General features: G+C 41.8%; 1 protein-coding gene across 1 annotated transcript; it reads left to right on the plus strand.

Annotated features, from left to right (window-relative positions):
* Window positions 1–234: 234 nt before the first annotated feature.
* cabp4 (calcium binding protein 4) lies at window positions 235–17489 on the plus strand. The gene is made up of 8 exons (XM_034596521.1): window positions 235–290; window positions 680–790; window positions 1122–1260; window positions 6225–6255; window positions 6605–6748; window positions 11647–11756; window positions 13973–14120; window positions 17077–17489. Exons 1-8 carry the CDS (start codon window positions 235–237, stop codon window positions 17103–17105), a joined length of 768 nt encoding a protein of 255 aa, XP_034452412.1. The 3' UTR covers window positions 17106–17489.
* Window positions 17490–19878: the final 2389 nt, after the last annotated feature.

The raw sequence follows: 19878 nt of genomic DNA on the forward strand, positions 1-19878 counted from the left end.
CCATCCAAAGATGCACATCTGTCCACAAACCAATCAATGTCAAGTATAGACGCGTCCGATGTAGTTGATGACGACAGGACATATGTAAATCATACAAAAGTCTTAAATTGCAATGTGAACTGGATCAATTGTTAACAATGTAACAAAGATATGAAGCTTACTTCAAACTATGACTGGACTTTCTTCTTGAAAGAAGACTCTCCTCTTTCTTCCCCTGTGTCTCTTCCAGACAGGATGTCATTGAAAGGTGCAAAGGGAGCAGTAGATAGTCGACCATCATCAGCAGCCAGGTCAGTGATACCATGAACTAAAAAGATGTGTAAACATGTTACATCAGTCTAAATGACAATTTTGTGTTGTGACATAAACAAGAGTTTCTTTTAAAAATATAATGAGAAAGACAGTCTTCCTAGAAATTGTTATTTGGCTTTGATATTATGTTTTTTTAATTATCTTTTAGGTACTGTAGTCCTTAAACTCTTACATATTCATTTATTTGTCTTCCTTTGCTTCTATCTGTTAGCAATCCATGCTAACCTCCTCCAGGATGTTAGATCTATATTACAGGCTCCAGATAGTCCAGGGTTTTTATTGTTGGCAGTAAAAAAAGAGAAGCGTTCATATTAATCACGGGACATTAAGTGCACTTAAAACTGATTAAAGCTTCTTTCTCTCCTAGCATGTCTCCTCGAGCGGGGCGCGGGGCAGCGGCAGCAGCAGCTGGCAGGTCGCCTGCTTCTGGGAGATTCAAAAACAAGGCCCTTCAGCTCAGCCTCTCCAAGAAATTCTGGTTATTATCATTCTCTGTTTCTAATCAACATTGATTAGGGCGAGGGGAGTGGGCTGTGTAGATCTGTGCACCCAATTAGTGCCATCGATTGGTACATCAGCGGCAAAAACAAATTGTCCTCATGAGGAACACTTCCTGCCGTCCGTTCTCTGGTGACTGAGGTATTCACGGACGCCAGCTGATTGGAACGTGTTGTGGTTTAATCATCTCACACAAGAGGGCTTTGGAGGAACGCTTTTCTAAGAATATCACCCAAAAGGCTCTTAAGTGTGTTTTTACTAACGATGATGACAGCGCTCAACTCATTGACTCGTACATGCCCACTTCACAGCTCAAGGTCACAGTCCTCTTCGGCCAAAGGGAAGGGCGCTGGCGAGGAGGGGTCTCATCGCCAAGGTAAAAGGAGCCTCAGCAACAGCTCAGCAGTGGCCGCCGCCTACATCTCCTACCTCAATAAACTCTTTGGACAGGTCAGTGCAGCAACAGTGTTGTGTTACAATAATGACCTTTAATTGTGTTGAATAATAGGTTTATTTTATTCATTTTTGATGTGCTTTTTGCACGTGACGCTCTCAATGAGCGTGTGAAAAAAAGAGGGAAGAGACGGGCACACACATGTTGACAAAATGGAGGTTTGGAGACAACAATCACACTGCATTGACTTTAAAGTTTCCCAGAATCGAGCTGCAGAATGGGCCCATTTGTTCAGCAGAATCTAGGTGGTGACTATCGATTGGAAATATAAGCAGTGGATGTGGCTGTTTGCTGTGAACCACGAGGATGTGAAGCTGAAACGCCCTGCTGCTATAAAACACTTCAACACAGTGTAAGGGTCAATATCATTAAACACCTCGTTTTCATTCAATGATGAAAGTATCTGATCAGGAGCGTGGGCTGCTGCACCATCCTCTCACTCCAAAAATATATAAAGAAGTCACTCCTCTAACTCCACTTCACACATGATTTACGGCCGGGACACTGAGCTGGCTTCCATTAATGCTTGGCTTGGCTGAAGTTAAAAATTGGCTCTGGTCATGTCTGATACCATGATCCCAGTTTCCTGCAGGCCATCAGGATATATGGAGTAACTGCAAATGAGCCAACAAATGATCCGGCTCAATGGCACCTTCCCCATTTCGGTTCAAACCATTATTTACATATTGAGTATCTCCACAGTATAAAACTTTATCATTTGTTTTGCCTACACTGTATGTTCAGGGTTTTTATGAGCCTGACTGAGAAGGGGAGAACCCTTAATGGCAAATAAAAAAAATATTTGTCAAGTATATTCAAGTAAGGACTTATTTTATCTTCCTTAAAATGTACAAATTAAACCTAAATATAAAATAGGAGATTGTTCACTTCTTGTCAGCTGAATGTCAAAACAGCTGATTAATGAGCCAGTGATAGTGATGCATGAATGAATGAATTTAATGTTCGAACAGATTCCCTCCATTACTCCGAGGAAAGTATGTATTCCCTCAGCTGTTATATAGATTTATAAACTTGATTTTACAGCAATGGTTTGAATAATATATGTCTTCATACTTTAATATAGAATATATAGAATATACATGCATGCAATATATTGCATATATGTACATATACAGTATATGCTTCTCATCCCATGTGAGTGAATTTAATTGCAGAAGGGCTCAGTCCTTATACTGACGAATTTATTCCATTAAACTATTTTAGATTTCCGTATTATTATTATTATTATTATTATTATTATTATTATTATTATTATTATTATTATTATTATTATGCTGATACTTTATTACAAAGCACAGCCCAGGGCTCTTCCTTGAACTATTTTTTTAAAAAAGATGTTTTATAACTAGATTTCTTAATACTCAATGAGACCAATTCATTGTTTTAAAACGATTCAAGCGAAATGAAAACAGTTTCTTGTTGACCTTGACCAACTGTGAAATCCTCGTCCACATCCGTCCCTGAGTTACTAACCGGCTGCCACCACTGATCTGCTTTGTTTTACTGTGACAGTCGTTGGGTTGAACTTCCTAGTAGGAAGGTACAGGGGTCTGCGTGGTTTCCACAGGACAGAGGACACACATGCACTATTCTGGTTTGTGCCCTGACACTGAAAAGCGGGGAGAGCGTCCTGCAGCATTCCCTAATCCCTGCCTCAACACAAGTATTAATAACTCCCATAGCAAGGTTCACTGTCAGCGCTCATTACATCCAACTGGAGCTGCGAGAGACAAATGGCCCAAGAAAGACAATTGGTGGATTTGAATATCAGATAGAGAGACAGCAGAAGAGCAGAGTGTGCCCATCAATAGGTAAATACCATGAGTGTGTGTGTGTGGTCACTTTAAATGCAGTTCCAATAATGTATGCGCTTGTGTGGAGTGTCCACATAGCTCTCACATGTGCTCATGCGTCACATGCTTACAAAGCAGTGGGCTGCTCAATGGGCCATGTGAAGGCAGACAGAATGAAATTAACTGTTAATGGGCTCGTTCTGACACATGAATTGAGAGTCTGCGTGGTGCATGCTGTCTAATCCTTTCTGGATGAAAAAAAATCCAATTAATGTGTTGACCTTCATATCTTAATATGCCCTTGTGGGCTGGAGGATCCTGTGCAGGGTAAACAGCAGCGCTGCTGCAGTCACGGCCAACAGAGAGTTTTTCTATTTTTTGTGCTGTGGCATCAAAAATCATATTACACAATTTAAAAGGTTTATATAAATCATGAGCAGTTTAGTATCTGAGGCGACACACAGTGAAAAACTATTGGCGTAATTGCATCCTGGCGTTGTATATGCGTTTCGACTCTGCTGGCCTTATTATACAGTGAATAATCATTTGAACGCCTGCCATGCGGAGTAGCTTCCAAATAAACCGCGGCGGCCTCTCCCTTTCCTGGAGCTATTGTGCACTTGAGCAGGATGACCTTGTATGATTTATGTATTAGCCAGTCTGAATGCCAACATGTATCGAGAGTGAAAATATTGCACCTCTCTTTGTATTTAAGTTTCCCGGCTGCTGATTTCCCTTTCAATATCTCTCCTATTCAGCGGCAAAAAAAAAGAGCAACTGACGGTTGAAAGATGATTTTCCTTAGAAGCAGCGATAAAGTAAAACACTTAGACAATTAGAAGCATAGTTCCACCGTAAATACATAAAAGTGCAGAAGTATGATTAAGGATTAAATAGAAATGAGAATCAAAAGAAAAGCACTCGTGGAGCACTGCATTGCTGCACTTTATTGGAAGTGACGGTTTTTCTAAGTCATAATCTTGATGGGAGCGCCTTTGGCTCAGGAAGTAAAGCGACTAATCACAGAGCTGGCAGTGGCTGATGCAGTCAAAGTATTTTAACAGTCAAGGTTGTGCTGCTCTTTCACAAGCTTTAACAATGCAGCATATTTTGGAGATTTCAAGTAAAACCTCTGAAATGCACAGCCCAGTGGAACAAAGGTAGAATCTGACATAATGGCAATACACCCAGGTAAAATGGCAGTATTCATTTCATCTACTGGTGTTTTTATCTTGCGCAGTATTTGAATTCTATTGAGCCTCAATATTTTTTCCTAATTGCATGACGGAGAGGGAGGAAAAGCCCAGAGCAAAGTTGTGCACACAATATTCAGAGCTTTATAAGCTTTTATGTCAGTCTTGTTTCTTTGAACTCACAGATATCCTCAGGCTCGTGCCGTAGTTATGCTAAGCGATATCTCCATATGTCAGGCCCAGTTGCTCCATAGCAAGATGACTGGAGTTTGCATATTTCCTGCTTCCCCTGTGTGCTGATGTTTCTGTAGGAGAACCGGACAGTGTGGCAGGCCCTATAGAGTCAAGACGCTGTAGGCGCCACTGCGACATAAACATGAAACAACAGGCATCTGGCTGACAACATGTTGTCGTTGAGTTGCTTTGAAAGAATGAATGGTTTCTTTTCAGGATGATACTTCAATGTACAAGCTTTACATATGCAAATGTGTGTCAGTAAATGTTTACAGATAGGCTGAGTGGATTACTGTTTCAAGGACTGATGCATGTGATACGCCAAGGAGGTTATGTTTTCAACCTTGTCTGTTTGTTTCATCGATCAAGATTACACAAACACAACTGATTTCCATGAAACTTGGGGGTATGGGTCAGGGAGGAAACCTTCAAATTTTGTTGTGGAGCCAGGATTTCTTTTTACTTTCTTTGACATTGAGAGTTTGGACGGTTTTTAAGCAATTTCCTTAAATGGATCTTGATGAAAACAGATTTTTTTTGGAACTGATATTTATGACTGTGTTAAATTTAGTGCAACTTGATTGAATTTAAGGGGACTGCTGGGCCTTGGTGGATGCTTTTCTTTTCTGAGTCTATCGCAACTGATGGCTAATTTATTTCCTCTGTTTTGTTTTCAATTCAATTGTCAAGTCTGTTTGTCTGTTGGTTGGTTGGTTGGTTTCTAAGCAGGATTACGCACAGATTACTGGACAGATTACCATTACAGTTGGTGGAAGGATGCAGTATGGGTCAAGGAAAAACCCAGTAGGTGCATTTGCTGCAGATCCATCAGGGGGCGAATCCAGACATTGTTTTTATTGTCTTTAACATTGTGAGGAGTTTTTCCACATTTTGGTTGATGTCTCGGAGTATAATTCATGGATATTGATAAAAGTTGATGTTTAGAGGGCTGATATTTATGAGTGTGTAAAATTTGGTGCAGAATGTGGTTTCATAAGGGGACTGAATCAAAAGCATTAACAAAATTGTCTGTCTGCCACCGGTGGAATATATTAACATATTGCTATTTTGAGCACTTAGCAAACTTAGATTTAGCGCCATCATTATGCTAACTGACTCTGTGGGGATTTTATTCCTACTCCTGGTTTTGCCTCAACTTCTCTGAAAAGAGAAGAGAAAGAGGGAAAGGAGGTGAAAAAGGAGAGATGGAGCGAGAGATCACCCTGAGCAAATGTCAAAACAAGGGAAGAGAATACTGAACGATTCACACATTGGGGCTGTATGCTAATCATACGTGTGTATGTGTCTGTGCGTGTATCAGTGTCTGAACTTGATGATCCGAGGTTTTTGAAATGCTCCGTCATGTCGGCCATGCGTAGGTGTGTGTTTGAATACACACACACAAACTGAGCTTGTGCTGCTGCGTCTCCCTCAGGATGCTGCAGATGTAGTGCGTGTGTGTGCGCACGTAGGAGTGTGTGGCATTGTGGCATTTTGCAAATTAGAAAGACATGTCGCCGGGTGAAATCCCATTAGAGGATTCTGTCAGCATGCAGCGGTGTTGACATGATATGCATGTTATTCTAATTTGGTCGTCGAAAACAGATTATCACTGGGGTTTTTCTCAGGAGCCTTTGCTGTTTTAGAGGCACCCTGATTTTACACCACGTCCTCTGTGTTGTAATGATTTCCACTGTGTTTCTGTTCTCTGCTCTGCAGGAGAGGGAGCTGATGCCAGAGGAGCTGGACGGTAAGATGCTGTGGGTGTAATTATGATGCAAACACATGATAAATGACGAATGAACAGATGCACAGCCTCAACAATTGCCTTGATATTTGTCACTGTTAAGCTTAAACTCTCTCAGATGTGTCTTGAAATGACTCACAGCTACAAGATAAATTAAAACAACAAAACTTACTGTTCTCAAGAGGCGGCTACAGCTCCGTCTGCTGGAGTCAACAACTTAGAGATAAGTTCATTCAGCTGAAAGCATCGCTATCAGTGACTGTGCACGCTGTGTGTGTCGAGGGGGGAAAAAAAACTTTGCCCCACTTTATGTTGTGCTGCAATTGCTGTAATTTGTTTGTGTGTCTGTCAGAGCTGCAGGAGGCCTTTAAGGAATTTGACTATGACGCGGACGGCTTCATCCATTACAAAGACATCGCCGACTGCATGAGGACCATGGGCTACATGCCTACAGAGATGGAGCTCATCGAGATCATCCAGCAAATCAAGATGAAATGTGTGTATCTCTCTGTCTGCTTATATGATTGCATGGTTTTCATTTCTTCCTCAGTGGTTACAGCGTATGTGCATGACTGATGGGTCTTTCTGAGGTGAGCAGGCATGAAGCGTGAGTAATGTGTCTGCGTGTGTTACACAAACCCTGCTGCACGTTCGTTCCTATAGGAAACTGTGAGGAACTAATGTTTGTCTTTGAGGTTGGGGAGACGTATTAGCAGCGTGATTAATGACCCTCATGCTGCAGGTGCAGGGGTGTAAGAGTGTGAGTCTGCATATAGAAGTGTGTGTTTAGTCGAGACCTAACTTTCGTCTCTCTGCTCTAAATGAGGACGTGTTTGTCTTTGCTTTCTTTTCTGAATAATCTCATAAAGACTGGTGTGTGGGGTTTGTGTATAAAGTTAAGTTGAATCTTGACAGCATTGATCTCTGGACTTCTGCCATTCAAGCTGTGAGATCCTGTGCCTGTAACACCTACACGTTGTCAGTTCAGGACCTGCAACTCTGACCGGAGCCTGCAAGTTTCTGCCAAGACTTTACATAAACCTCTAAGGACCTCAGTGTGACGTCCTGAAATATCCTAATTCCAAATTGTGATGAGAGTGGAGGCAAATCGAGTCATCTGCAGCTCATCCTGTCCGCACGCTGAACTGTCCTTGGGCGAGGCGCTGAACTCTAAATGGCTCCCGATGGTCAGAGCAGCACCTTGCACGGTTCACTGCCTCTGGTGTGTGTGTGGGAATAGGTTAATCACAGGTAAATTGCAGAGCGCTGGGCGCATGCAGCCATTTAATGAGGCATCACGTACGAAGCAATCCAGTGGAGTTAGCTCACAGTGGAGCCTGAATCATGCATATACAGTGTATCTGCGTCCCAACAATATTAGATGTGTACAGTGAGAGGAAAACACACTTTAAACTTCAGACCAAATGAGACGGGGAATCATTGCTTCTGCCCTAACAGACGAAGCTCAATAGCTTTTTGTCCTTGAGTAAACTCGCTCTGTAAATCACATCTTCTCTGTTCGCCTTTGAGAAAATAATCTGAAATCATAAGGGATGCATTTGATATACTTTGGTATGCATGATGCATGACGGCGTCCCCTATTTCTGCATTGATTTATTGGACAACCATTAGTTATCCAGAGTAGATGGAGACCATGCTTCCGTACAGCTGATGAAATCTTTGCACTAAGCAGTAACATCAGCATTCTGTCATTAGTGTGAACATTAGGAGTTGGTTCATCAGGATAAACAGCTGTTGGTGCTGATTTTCCAGTCCGACATCATTAAATCATTGCAGAGGAGGGAGCAACACGATGATTAAAACAGCATCCGTCAAGCCTAAACTGTAAAAAGCTAGATTATGTTTACTATTTACTATTTACATGTCACGTGTTAATTTCAGGAACGTTACAGTCTCCTTATTGCTCCGCACAGATCAGATTTTGTTTGTTTCCTTTGTTGTGGTTAAGCTTTAAACATGCATCTATAGACAGATTGTCTTCAGGCAACAGGCAGATGGTCCCACTTACAGCCGGGTGGCGGAGTGCTGCACATGAGCTGCAGATTGTGACGGAGTGACTGCTGCAAATGATCATGGGAGAGGTTTGAAGAGGGCAAGGTTTTCTTGGGTCTGGAGGTTCTCTTCTTCAAAATGCTGGTGTTGTCCTTCGTTTTCAATAACATCTGTTAAAAAAAGCTGCTCATAGCGAAAACGCTCATACAAGGATATCTCACAGTGTTGGTAAATAAAACCAAATATGATAAGACTGCATCAGAGATAAGTAATCTTTACATTGAAATGGGATTTGTTAATTAAGCCCTTTAATTAGGGATGTGTAGATACTGTACATGGTTTATAATAATCAGCTCGTATTTCGTTATCTCAGAGACGTACGTGTATGTGCCTGCTCAGAATCAGTTCGTTCACACGAACACTTGTAACCTAGCATGCAAGCCCTAGACAACAACACTGATAATGAGGAAAATATTGGACTCTGGCTCCACAGAGTAGCTTAACCAGAACACAGTAACATCCCAGTGGGTAGAGCCGGTGAGTTTTTCTCAGCTCTGATCCTGGAGGAGCGGCGTGCAGCTGCTTCCTGTCCCAGCAGCTGCTTAATTACATTCACCCGCTGTCCCAGGTGTAAATAATCTCCTGATGAGACGGTCACGATGACGACGAGCGAGAGGCGTCGCTGTGTCGACGTCACGTAAACTTCCCGTAAACGTCCACATCTGACGATTAGCGGAGCAAAAGTGTGACAGAGCACAAGCAATTATTGTTCCAGACAAAAGTACCCAACACACAACACTGCATTACAGGAAAATGTCTCATCGTGATTTCAACTCTTGATGTAATGTTGCAGTTAAACTACTTTTAGTTGACTTACTTAAATTGAAGTTACATTAATACAAACTGTTGATGGAAAACAGTCAGATCATTAAATAGATCTGATTTAAAGCAAATGTGTTGATATAACTTTTTAACTTTAATTTGATAAAACAGAATTCATGTGTTGTTACCAATAGAAGCATTTTTAAGTTGGTCTTAAACACTTTAGGTTTAAGCTATATATGCTATAACTAAAGATGAAAGATATAACAATTCTTCATTAGACTGTCTAAAATTGCAATTTGCTGCGAAACATGAACAAAACTTAAACACGATTTGTGCCTGACTCGGATCAGGTCGATTTTCATCAGCAATAGCGGTGAAGACAACAACTCCCATGATCCCACGCTGCTTCACGACTTTTGTTATTATTTTGATTGAGAGACCCCTATTGGCCAAAATACATATTGTACATTTAATTGGAAAACAATGAGATTATTATGTAGTTCTGACTCAAAGCAAGGTAATATAACTAGGTATCTTCATGAGTTGTTACCAATCTATAACTTACATTAATACCTAGCACAAACATGTGATGCATCTCTACCTTAAAGGGAAACCATAAGAGAAGTGGTTGTAACTATAATTCATATTTGATCATGTGAAATATGAATTATTCATCTGTTCACTGATGCCTTAATTTGACCAATAAGGTGTCTTGGGCTTTAGATCCTCCTTTCTTAATCTCTCTGGTGTAATCCCCATAGAGCCATTAATACCATGAAATTCCGTCTTTCATTCCATAACCAGCATCCCACTTTCAATTTGGAAGAAATAATAATCTGCTCAGACTTTTGGGAGAATTTCTCTTCTCCGTGAATATGAAGTGACCCACTTAAGGCACAGAGATTCTTCAAGGCGGTGTCAGGAATCCCCCCCAGACCGCTGCTCCACAAGGGTAAAGACCATCTGCCAAAATATACCGTATATACCTTACCTTGTGTCAAGTGTGAACTTTAACTAACTCAAAAAATCCCAGAACCTCCAGAGGTGGTGTTTTATTTCAGAATGAGTGAGCTGCCATTGTAACTAGATGACAGTTAAAGTCATTAGTTTCAGCAGAGTTGGCCACAGCTTGATTCTCATTCTCAAGAGTCCTGATTCTCAGAGTACTGATTAGGTTTATTGAGCCACATGGCTCCTGCGTCGTCTTTCTCATCCACATCCAGATAATGAAACAGACCCAGCTTATTGGTGTACACAGTATCAAATAAGCCTGCCTTTTGTCAAACTAATAACATGAGCCTTCCCATTGTATCAGTCTGTTTTGATAATTACCATGGGGATCAAACACAACACAACTGCCTCTAACTGGGTTGAAGGAACCACAGTGAACGCACATTGTAGCTTCAGTGCATGAAGCTACAATGTGCGTAAAATATTTGTTAAACTCATTTTGTATAAGACACTAAACTCACCGTTAAGACTCATACATGCTGCCTTTACATATGAAAAGAGAAAGGTCGTCTTCAAGCGATTTAACCATCACTGTCACGTCCATCCGTCCTTACGTTGCTATGGTTGATAAGCAACATCCACTAGATGGCAGCGCAGAGTAAAGAGTTACTGAAACATCGTCTTGCTTCAACTATTGGCAATTCGTGCACGAATACGTATACAAATCTAACATTGAGCAAAAAGGAGCTTTAAAGATGCATATAATTGTTTGTTTTTCTGATTACTTCAGACGGTGGGCTGAAATTCACAATACTCTTATCAACCTAAAATTGGAAGCAAGGAATTTAAAGCTTAAAGGTTGTTTTATTCAAAGATTTATTGATAACCCAACAATTCTTTCTAATGAGTACTTCCAACTGTGAAACTTGAGTACAGTTTGCTACGAATACTTTTACTTAAAGTTTTTGACCTCCAGGTCCTGTTCAGTGTGACTTAACGTAAGAGGTCGACAATGAGACTGTAAAGCACCAACAAAGCTAACGAAGGAGACCACATGAAATGCAGGTTTCAAACTTTACACTTTTCCAATGTGTAATGAGGAGGGAAGAGAGAAGCTGAATATGAACATAACGTTGATAGTTTGTTCCATTTAAAGCTGCTCTAATAAATACTCTCAGTTTTATTAACAGTGGCTTGAATCAAAAATAATTTTCAGGGACTTTCCTATCAGCTCTGCAGAACTGTTTGAGTTTTAAGGCCAAAAAAAGAACAGTTTTGGTTCAATGTCTTTGCTCTAATAACCGTAGTTTCCACAGCAGGAGACAGTTTACAGAGAAGAAGCTCAGATTAATAAAATAGAGCAGAATCTGCCCTGCACCAAGTGACAGACAGACTAAGTTAGTAAGCTTGCAGCGGAACACAGTGGAGCTGTCAGGGAGCCAGATCTCTTCCTCAGGAGTCTCCACACATAGACACACACTTTTTTAATGCTAATGTTTTCTCATGTGTACTGCATGGGTAGACAGACTGCAACCACACCGGCTGCCACTCGGTAGTCAACCTGTGCATACGTGCGTCAGCATCCACTTGTGTGTCTTCCTGCAGGGGGTGGACATGTCGACTTTGATGACTTCTGCTCGCTAATGGGGCCGAGGATGTTGGCCGAGACGGCTCACATGGTCGGACTGAAGGAGCTGCGCTGTGCCTTCAAACAGGTACCAGGTCCCCAGCCACAAAAACTCTAACTTCAAGCAAGGCGGCTGCAGCCTCGTGCCATGACAGGACTTTGAAGTGTGCTACAGGGCCTTTCCTCTGAGGATGCCATGAGTGTATGGCTCTTACTTGTAAACAAGTCTGAGGGAAGAAAGCTCGCTGAGAATAAATGCAAAAGAAAAGTTTTAAGAGGATAAAAGTTTTAGATTGATGAGGGTTTTATTTATGCTGCTTCCTGCAAGCTAAAGAACCAACATTCATATGGATTTTATACTTTTAAATGTTCTGCTCATTGGCTATGTCCACTCCATATGAAATTGCCTCATTGGTTTGGAGGAAATATCTATTGAGTTTCTCTCTTTGACATCAGTACAGAGGCAGGTACACGGAGTGATTTGATTATCCCCCAGAGCCGGGCCCCGGTGTTCTGTACAGTCTCTAAACAACTGTGCTGATGAAGTTATTTATAAGCTTCAGCTTCACACACCTGGGCTCACTTATTTAACACATTACAGCATGATGTGTTTTCAATGGCTGCCACAAACACAAAACTATTCCTAATGATCACGTCGAAAATACAATCCAGTGCACAACATGTGATCTATGTTACAGCTTTGGGCATTTAGTTTGACAATTTTTTGGCTGCCATGGAAAGCAAGGTGTGTGGATTTGGACATCAGGTGCACGAGTGAGGTTATTTTTGTCATTAGAGTTTCTGCAGATATTCAAATTACGGTATTTATCAGTTATAGCATGTAAATGTACATCAAGCACCTCGGCCACCACACAGTCAACAATTGATTATACAATTGTTTTGTACCATCTTGTCTATAATTTCCTGCCCTGGGTTTGCAGATGCTAATTAGCTATAAAGCTAACTCTGGCCAAACAGCTGAGATGTGCGTGAACAGACTGGAAATAAAAATGGACCACACATCTCCACTTCCTCCCCCAATATCCAGAAATAAAGCTAAAATATCCCAGAGACATAGGGTGTAATTTTGCACAGTTGGAACCAGAGGCTGCACAATAGCGATCAGGGGATGGAGCCACGTCAGAGGGAGGTGCCATTGATATACACACTTAACCAATCACAAGTCAGATCAGCAAATAACTAATTAAAACCAAACTTACTTGAAAAATATAAACACTTCGACAAACATCAGTGGGATGAGAAATACCTACAATGACAGAAACCATCTTTGAGAAAAATACATTTGATGTGACTTTTTAGTTTGGTCCGTGTCCCATCCACCAACATGCAGGAGGTGGGGTTCATGACCTAAGCTGTAGCGAGCCAGCAGGCGGCGATTGAGACACTTTGGCTTGGAGCTGTCATGTCGTTCATCTTTATGTACAGTTTGTGTGCATGGCGTCCGATAACAAAGCTAAACTAAACATTACAGTGGTTGGAGTGCTAAAGCTAATTATGTCAGTTAAATAACCCACCTATGTCTAATCCTGTGCTGCACTTGTGTGACAGTCACCTCTGTAATCACCACTAATCTCTTTCTGAACTAGACCACCTGATAAATGTGTCAAAGCGAGATACAAAATAATCATTAACCGGCATGAAGAGGTTTTTAAAAGCTGATCTCTCTTCGTGGAACAGACAAGTGACAAGTTCTTTCACTGCGTCCTCTCTTTTCAGAAGCTAAAGTTTCTCCTTCACACATGCGTCATCATCATTTCCTGAGTAATGCTGTCAAAGGCCAGAAATGTACCTATTCTGGTGTTTGGATTCTTTTGTGAGGAATAATGAATCACCTCTCAACTCTGCTACTTCTGAAAAGAAACTTCAGAGCTGAACAAATACAAATATATTTCTCAACTCAGCCTCACAGCCACTTCAAGAGTCTTCCTATTCAACACCTGTGAGCCCCTATATGCAGACTCAAGCAGTTTTCAGCCTTCCAGCTTCCTCGTGCAACCATGTTAAATACACTGTATGAATGTGAAACTACTTTGTGTTTGAAGTTTTCTGTCTTCCTCCCTTCTCTCCCTCTTTTTCTTCCATCTCCGTCATTCTTTCTCCTCCATCATCCTGAATTCAGTGTGTCCGCTCCCTATTAACCCGGAGACGTGTATTGTCCTTGTGTCACGTATAATTTTCCTCACCTTTGATTCCGTTTATTTGAATCTCCCTCGCTCACCGCATGTTCGTGCCCCCCCCCCCCCCCCCCCCCCCCCTTTCGCTCCCGAACCCGACACGTTGCAGTTTGACTGTGACGGCGATGGAAAGATCACGTGTGACGAGCTGAAGGAGGGCATGAAGACGCTGCTGGGGGAGAAGCTGAAGAAAGGTGAGCTGGAGGAGATCCTCGGCGACATTGACCTCAACAAAGACGGCAACATTGACTTTGATGGTGAGTAGTTTGGGACCTGGGGGAGGAAACATGTCAGGGGGAGTCGACTTTTTCTTTCATTAATGGAGATATATGATGCATTTTCAGTTTTTCTCTTTCCTCCGGTGTGTTATGTTTGTTTTTTACATGTGCAAGGTCGGCAAAAAAAAGGCTTATGTCTGTGGTGTCTCTGTTCCTGAAGCGTGTCGTCAGTTGTCCAGACGATTCTTCCAGGGAAATGTGCACATTTGGATATTATGTAACTTTGCATAATGCACGTCCAGCGGCTAGTCTGGCCCGCCCCCTAAACAAAGTTAAAGTGACAGGCCGACATTTTTTACACAGGCTGGAAGCGGTTGACCAATCACAAGAGAGTAGGCCAGCTGGCCAATCAGAGCAGACTGGGCTTTATAAGAAGGAGGGGCCTTAAAGAGACAGGAGCTAAAACCATGCGTTTTCCTACAGAGGCTGAAAGGAGGAGCTGCAGCAATGGACAGTTTCAGGGCAGTGAGCATGAGAGCATGTAAACGTTTTCAAGTAATAACACTAATTAAATTCATGAACCTGAATATGAGCATTATGTCACCTTTAAACATACTTGTGGTGTTGGTGGTTCGGAACCAATATTTTTTCCAGAGTCCAGAGGACCAGAAATTTACAAAATTATAAATTGCGATTATATTGAAATAATATGCAGATAATTTAGTTAAAAGAGAAAGTAGCCATATAGTATTTTTCAATCTCTATTTATAACAATTACTAAGCAGTTTAGAGTGTGAGGAGCATTTAGAGTCGGTTAGCTAAACAGCTAAAACAGCGAAAAGTAATACCGAAATAGAGTTAGGTAAAAGGGGAGGGTGAGCAGATCGATCATTGTTACCAAAGCGAAGACTTGATTTCAGTGTCAGTTCTAGTGTCAATAGGATTAACACAGAAAGCATTGATCCTGAGCGTGGGAACATTTAGGTCTATACAGCATTTGTGTTTCTGCTGCTGCTGTGTATATTCATGTACTGATCGCTTCTTCAGTGAACTCACATAATTAACATTCATTCAACATATGTTCTCTTAACAATATTACATATCATATTAGTAAATTGTGATCTTGGCTTAGGTATTGGATGGATACCCTATCATTTTAATGCATCTTATCCAAGCGAAGTTACATGAAAAAAAAAAAAAACTAAGCCACCAAAAGATAGGTCATTTAAATATAAGAAAATAACATTGAAGAAATGTTATTTTCTTATATTTAAATGACCTAATTTTACGTATTAAACACTCAGTAGAGCACATACCACCACCAAGGCCAAACAATCCTGCACATAATCTAGTTCTTATAATAGAAATGTAAAAGGAAAAAGGAAGTGGTGTTATCACCTCAATCATTCATTTCTCAGTTAAACAATCCTGGTTCCCTCAATCTGCATCCGGACCAAGATGGAACAGATTCTTCCCAGACCCAGGTCCCATCCCTCCACCAAGTTTAATGGAAATCAGTCAAGCCATTTTTACATAATCCAACTATCCAATAAACCAACAAATAATAAAGATGACTTCCTCGATGGAGGTTATTAACAACAATACCATACAGTAACATCCAGTTTCCATTCGTATTGGGAACATGTCGAGTTTTGAGTCAAAGGTGACAATAAAGGTTTGTAACCAGCCGTGTAGGAGAGGAGAGAGCAGCCCAGAGGAGGAGAAGAGCAGAGGGGTCAGAGAAACAGTTGATGAGGACGGGAGCAGGAGGAGCAAATGAGTCAGGCAGAGGGTCAGATGAGAGAGGGGGGTTGAGTCAAGGTGGGCAGGTCGGACGGGCCAACCCAATCTAATCAGCAGTGCATTAAGCCAATCAATACATATGCCTGGACACCTGTCACGTTATATACACACACACACACACACACACACACACACACACACACACACACGGTTCACGGACTTTGCAGAAATTACATTGCCACATGTTACCTCACAATAAACAATACAACGGTGCACAATCAAACACACACTCTCCCCTTAGATGCCGGTGTGCACCACATGGATGTCCGAGAGATTACAGGCTTCCACACACACACACACACGGCTCAGAGGTGTTATCCTGATTGTCTCGTCTCAGCAGCCCAATCAATTGCAATTATTGGAAACATATGAATCGGCGTGTCAGTCTCAGAGGGGATCAATAACCAAGTGCTCCTCATTCCCATCAATTACCCCCCAGGGCAGCGCTTGGTGTGTCCGTCCAGTTTCAGCCACATGTGCAGTATAACCTAGAAGGCACCTGGTGAACAAGCATCCACAGCAGGAACTAGAGCGGTGACAAAATATCCCAGTGGCAGGTCAGCCGACGAGGACAGGGCCGCGTCTTTTTATAGAAAAACGGTTAGAGAAGCACCTCCGGAGATAATGTTAGTGGGTTAATCTGGAATTAGGCCGCAGTGCTCAGTGAATCGATGGATTCACACCTACAACAAGAAGTCTTTCAGAGCCAAGCGCCCCCAGGAAGACAACGAGAAAAGGGAAGACGTGATTGATTGGATGGATTTAGTGAAAACTAGCCTCATCGACAGGACGCATCAATAGCCGTCCTGATTGACAAGTGAATCCATGACAATGCCATCATCGAGCTGAAACAAGCAGTAATCAAAGCGATTACAGATTTACAAGAGGAGTCAAATGGCGCCTGGAGCCTGGCAGTCAGCCCGTTGCAGTTGTTGACCTCTGAATGGGTTGAATCCATGTCCAGGAAACAAGTCAAAACAAAACTGACACGTTTACTCTTTCTACATAATTAAAATGTTCTCCTTTTTATACCTCCACCATTGCATCACATCACAAGCTGTGTTTGTTTCCACTTCTGCGTCATGGGGCGTGACAACAATGTGGCTGCATCCTGTGCTGTCCTTTATGGTATTATTAGAGTGTCATTAGTGCTTATCAGTGTTTCTGCCGCTGTCTCCGTCTCCCTCTGCAGAGTTTGTTATGATGCTTTCTGCACGATGAGCCCTGACGGAAGAAGACGGAGAGTACAGAGCAGGATTCCCCAGCTGAACCGTCTCCACTGTCTCCTTCCTGCTGCTGGGATTTATCTACATCCAAAATGTCTGACTGTAAAATATATATATATATGCGTTTGTATATATGTATTATATATGTGTTTATATTTTCATCATAAAAGTTGTGCTTGAGTAAGTGCAGAGGGTAAAGGGTGAGTTATGAAACACATCACTGGGAGGCACAATCATGCTGCACTGTCGCCTCCTTGTGGCTGAGACATGTACAGACTTTAGTGAAGATGGATTTTTTTGCACCATCCACAGGTAGGGTCACGCCATGTCACATGTCACATCTACATTTATATTGTATATCAATGGGGTGTAAGACCCTGAAAACATAATTTCTCACCCAGCGTGTTAGTGATAGGTGTGATTGACGTTTTCTGGAAGCTGGTGAAAGGAGAACTCTTTGCAGAACTTATGCAGAAGAGTTTAATGTAGACTTGATGCATCAAGGAGACCAGAAGGTGAAACGATAAACAAACACTGTCAGAGTATGTTACATGTAGGTGTTCGCATCCTATTGGACAGCTAAGCCTAAAGGATGCATAACTAAATCACATTGTGTCCTTACGTCTTACTACTGATGAAATATGCAAAGGAGTTGGAGTTGGTGCCTCTCTGTCTGCGGCATCTGTATTAGATATGAAAATCCAGGAGCTACAATGTACTGCTGGTTGGCCCTTTATCTATAACCTGACCTTGGGTACTGCTTGGAGAAAGAAGGTATTATGTGTGGAATGTGTGAGGCTCTATTTTCCTACACAGATGTAATGTGTGAGGATGGTCACGATAGGGTCGTAGATGGGACGCTATTTTCTGCCCCAGTTACAACTGTTTGGGTTTATTTGAACTGTAAACATATTGTTTGTCTGCTTTTTGAGTTATCTGGTGAGATGTTGCTGTGAGGTACAAAAGCTCCAGTGCTCCACGGAACCTGTCGGAACCTTTCCTCACAAGGCTCAAGGTTGAACTCATGAATTTTAGGCTTAAGATAAGAAGAAATAAAAAGGAAATTTAAAAGTAGGAATAAAACCCTGTGGCCGCCACGGGGGGGGAGAGACTGGCTGAGTTCCAGCAGCTTATATAGTGCAGCCAGACCAGGTGAGGTGAGCCTACTGTCAGAGAGGCTTGTCACAACACGGCTGCGTCACTTCATTTCTGCAGATTTGTCAGCTGCACTCTGCTGTTCTGCTACAAAGGGTTTCTGCTGGAGGTTGTGTCCCTGGGGAGCAGTGAAGCGAATGACTACTGTCGTGTTTGTGAAACATGACAGGCGCCTTTTGCTTTGTGACATGGTGCATTACAGCGGTGGGGTGTAACAAAGTACATGTACTACATTTTTCATGTATCTGTACTTTACTGAGGCTATAGGTAGATTCCTATTTTTTACTTCATCACATATAACAGGGAGTATCTGCACTCTCTACTCCACTACTCCACATGTTACATGTTATATGGGCAGCTTTGGCTCGGGGGTAGAGTGAGTCATCTGCTTACCAGAAGGCCGGTGGTTTGATTCTGTGTGCCAAAGTGTCCTTGAGCAAGACAATGAACCCAAATTGCACCTGACTTACTTAATATTACTCAAGTAGATTTGTTAATGTTTAAGTACTTCCTCCATGCTGGAATTATCCATTAGATTGTTGCCCCTGTCCATTGAGGGATCCACTAAGTCAGCACCAACACTCTGACTGGCAGTGCTGTTCAAACAGTGACTGACAGCCAAGAAAACTTTGCACTCAAATTACACCACCAGCAGCCTGGACTTTGGATTTGAGGTAAAGGTTCATGCTGTTGTAGCCAAATTCTGACCCAACCACCTGCAGCCTGAGCAGAGATCGATATTCATCAGACCAAGTTAGGTTTTATTCCAAGTCTTTTAACTGTCCAGCCCTCGTGACTCTGTGCCTTTGCAGCATCAGATTTCTGATTGAGGGACACGAGTGGAACCTGACGTGATTTTACGCATCCAGTGCAATGTTCAGACGTGATGTGCTCTGAGAAACGCATCCCGATTCACCAGAGTTAAAAAGAGTGGTAATCAGTTATCCCAGACATTTGTGTTCACAGAACTACCGGATGATTTTTCGCATCATTCTGATTAAAAACTCTAGAGGTTGCTGAGCGTTCAAATACCAGGAGATCCTGCAGTTTCAGAAATACTCAAACCAGCCTGCCTGGAACCATCATCCCATTTTTTTTACCCTCTCTGATGTTTGATGTGAACATGAACTAAAGCCCCTGACCAGAATCTGCATGATCCTTTGTGTTGCACTGCTGCTAAATAGCTGATTGAATGAATAAGCAGGTGACCGGTGAGTGTACATGGCTCAACATCTGTAGAGATCAAGCTGCACCAAATATTACGCACTCAAAAAAATGACTATTATTCCCTTCAAAAATCCATGAATTAAAATGTTGAAAAACGCTCTGCAATGTTTAAGAAAGTGAAAAACAAAACAAACTCTAGGATTCACAGCAAGATTTTACAGGTTCTTCCCTCACACGAGGCATCCTTCCACTAAGTTTTTTTTTTTTTTTTTATGTATTCTTTCTTACAAACAAAAACAGAGGGATGAAACCGCATCCTCCTTGGCCGAGGTAACATTAAACACTGAGGCATGCGGTGCAAAAACTGGTGCATTTATTCTTGAAAATCGATAACTTAAAAACATCGCAGCAAAAAAGCAAGTTCTATCCAAAAAGCTTTTTTTTAA

The sequence above is a fragment of the Hippoglossus hippoglossus genome, chromosome 1 (assembly GCF_009819705.1).
Source record: "Hippoglossus hippoglossus isolate fHipHip1 chromosome 1, fHipHip1.pri, whole genome shotgun sequence".
Lineage (NCBI taxonomy): Eukaryota > Metazoa > Chordata > Actinopteri > Pleuronectiformes > Pleuronectidae > Hippoglossus > Hippoglossus hippoglossus.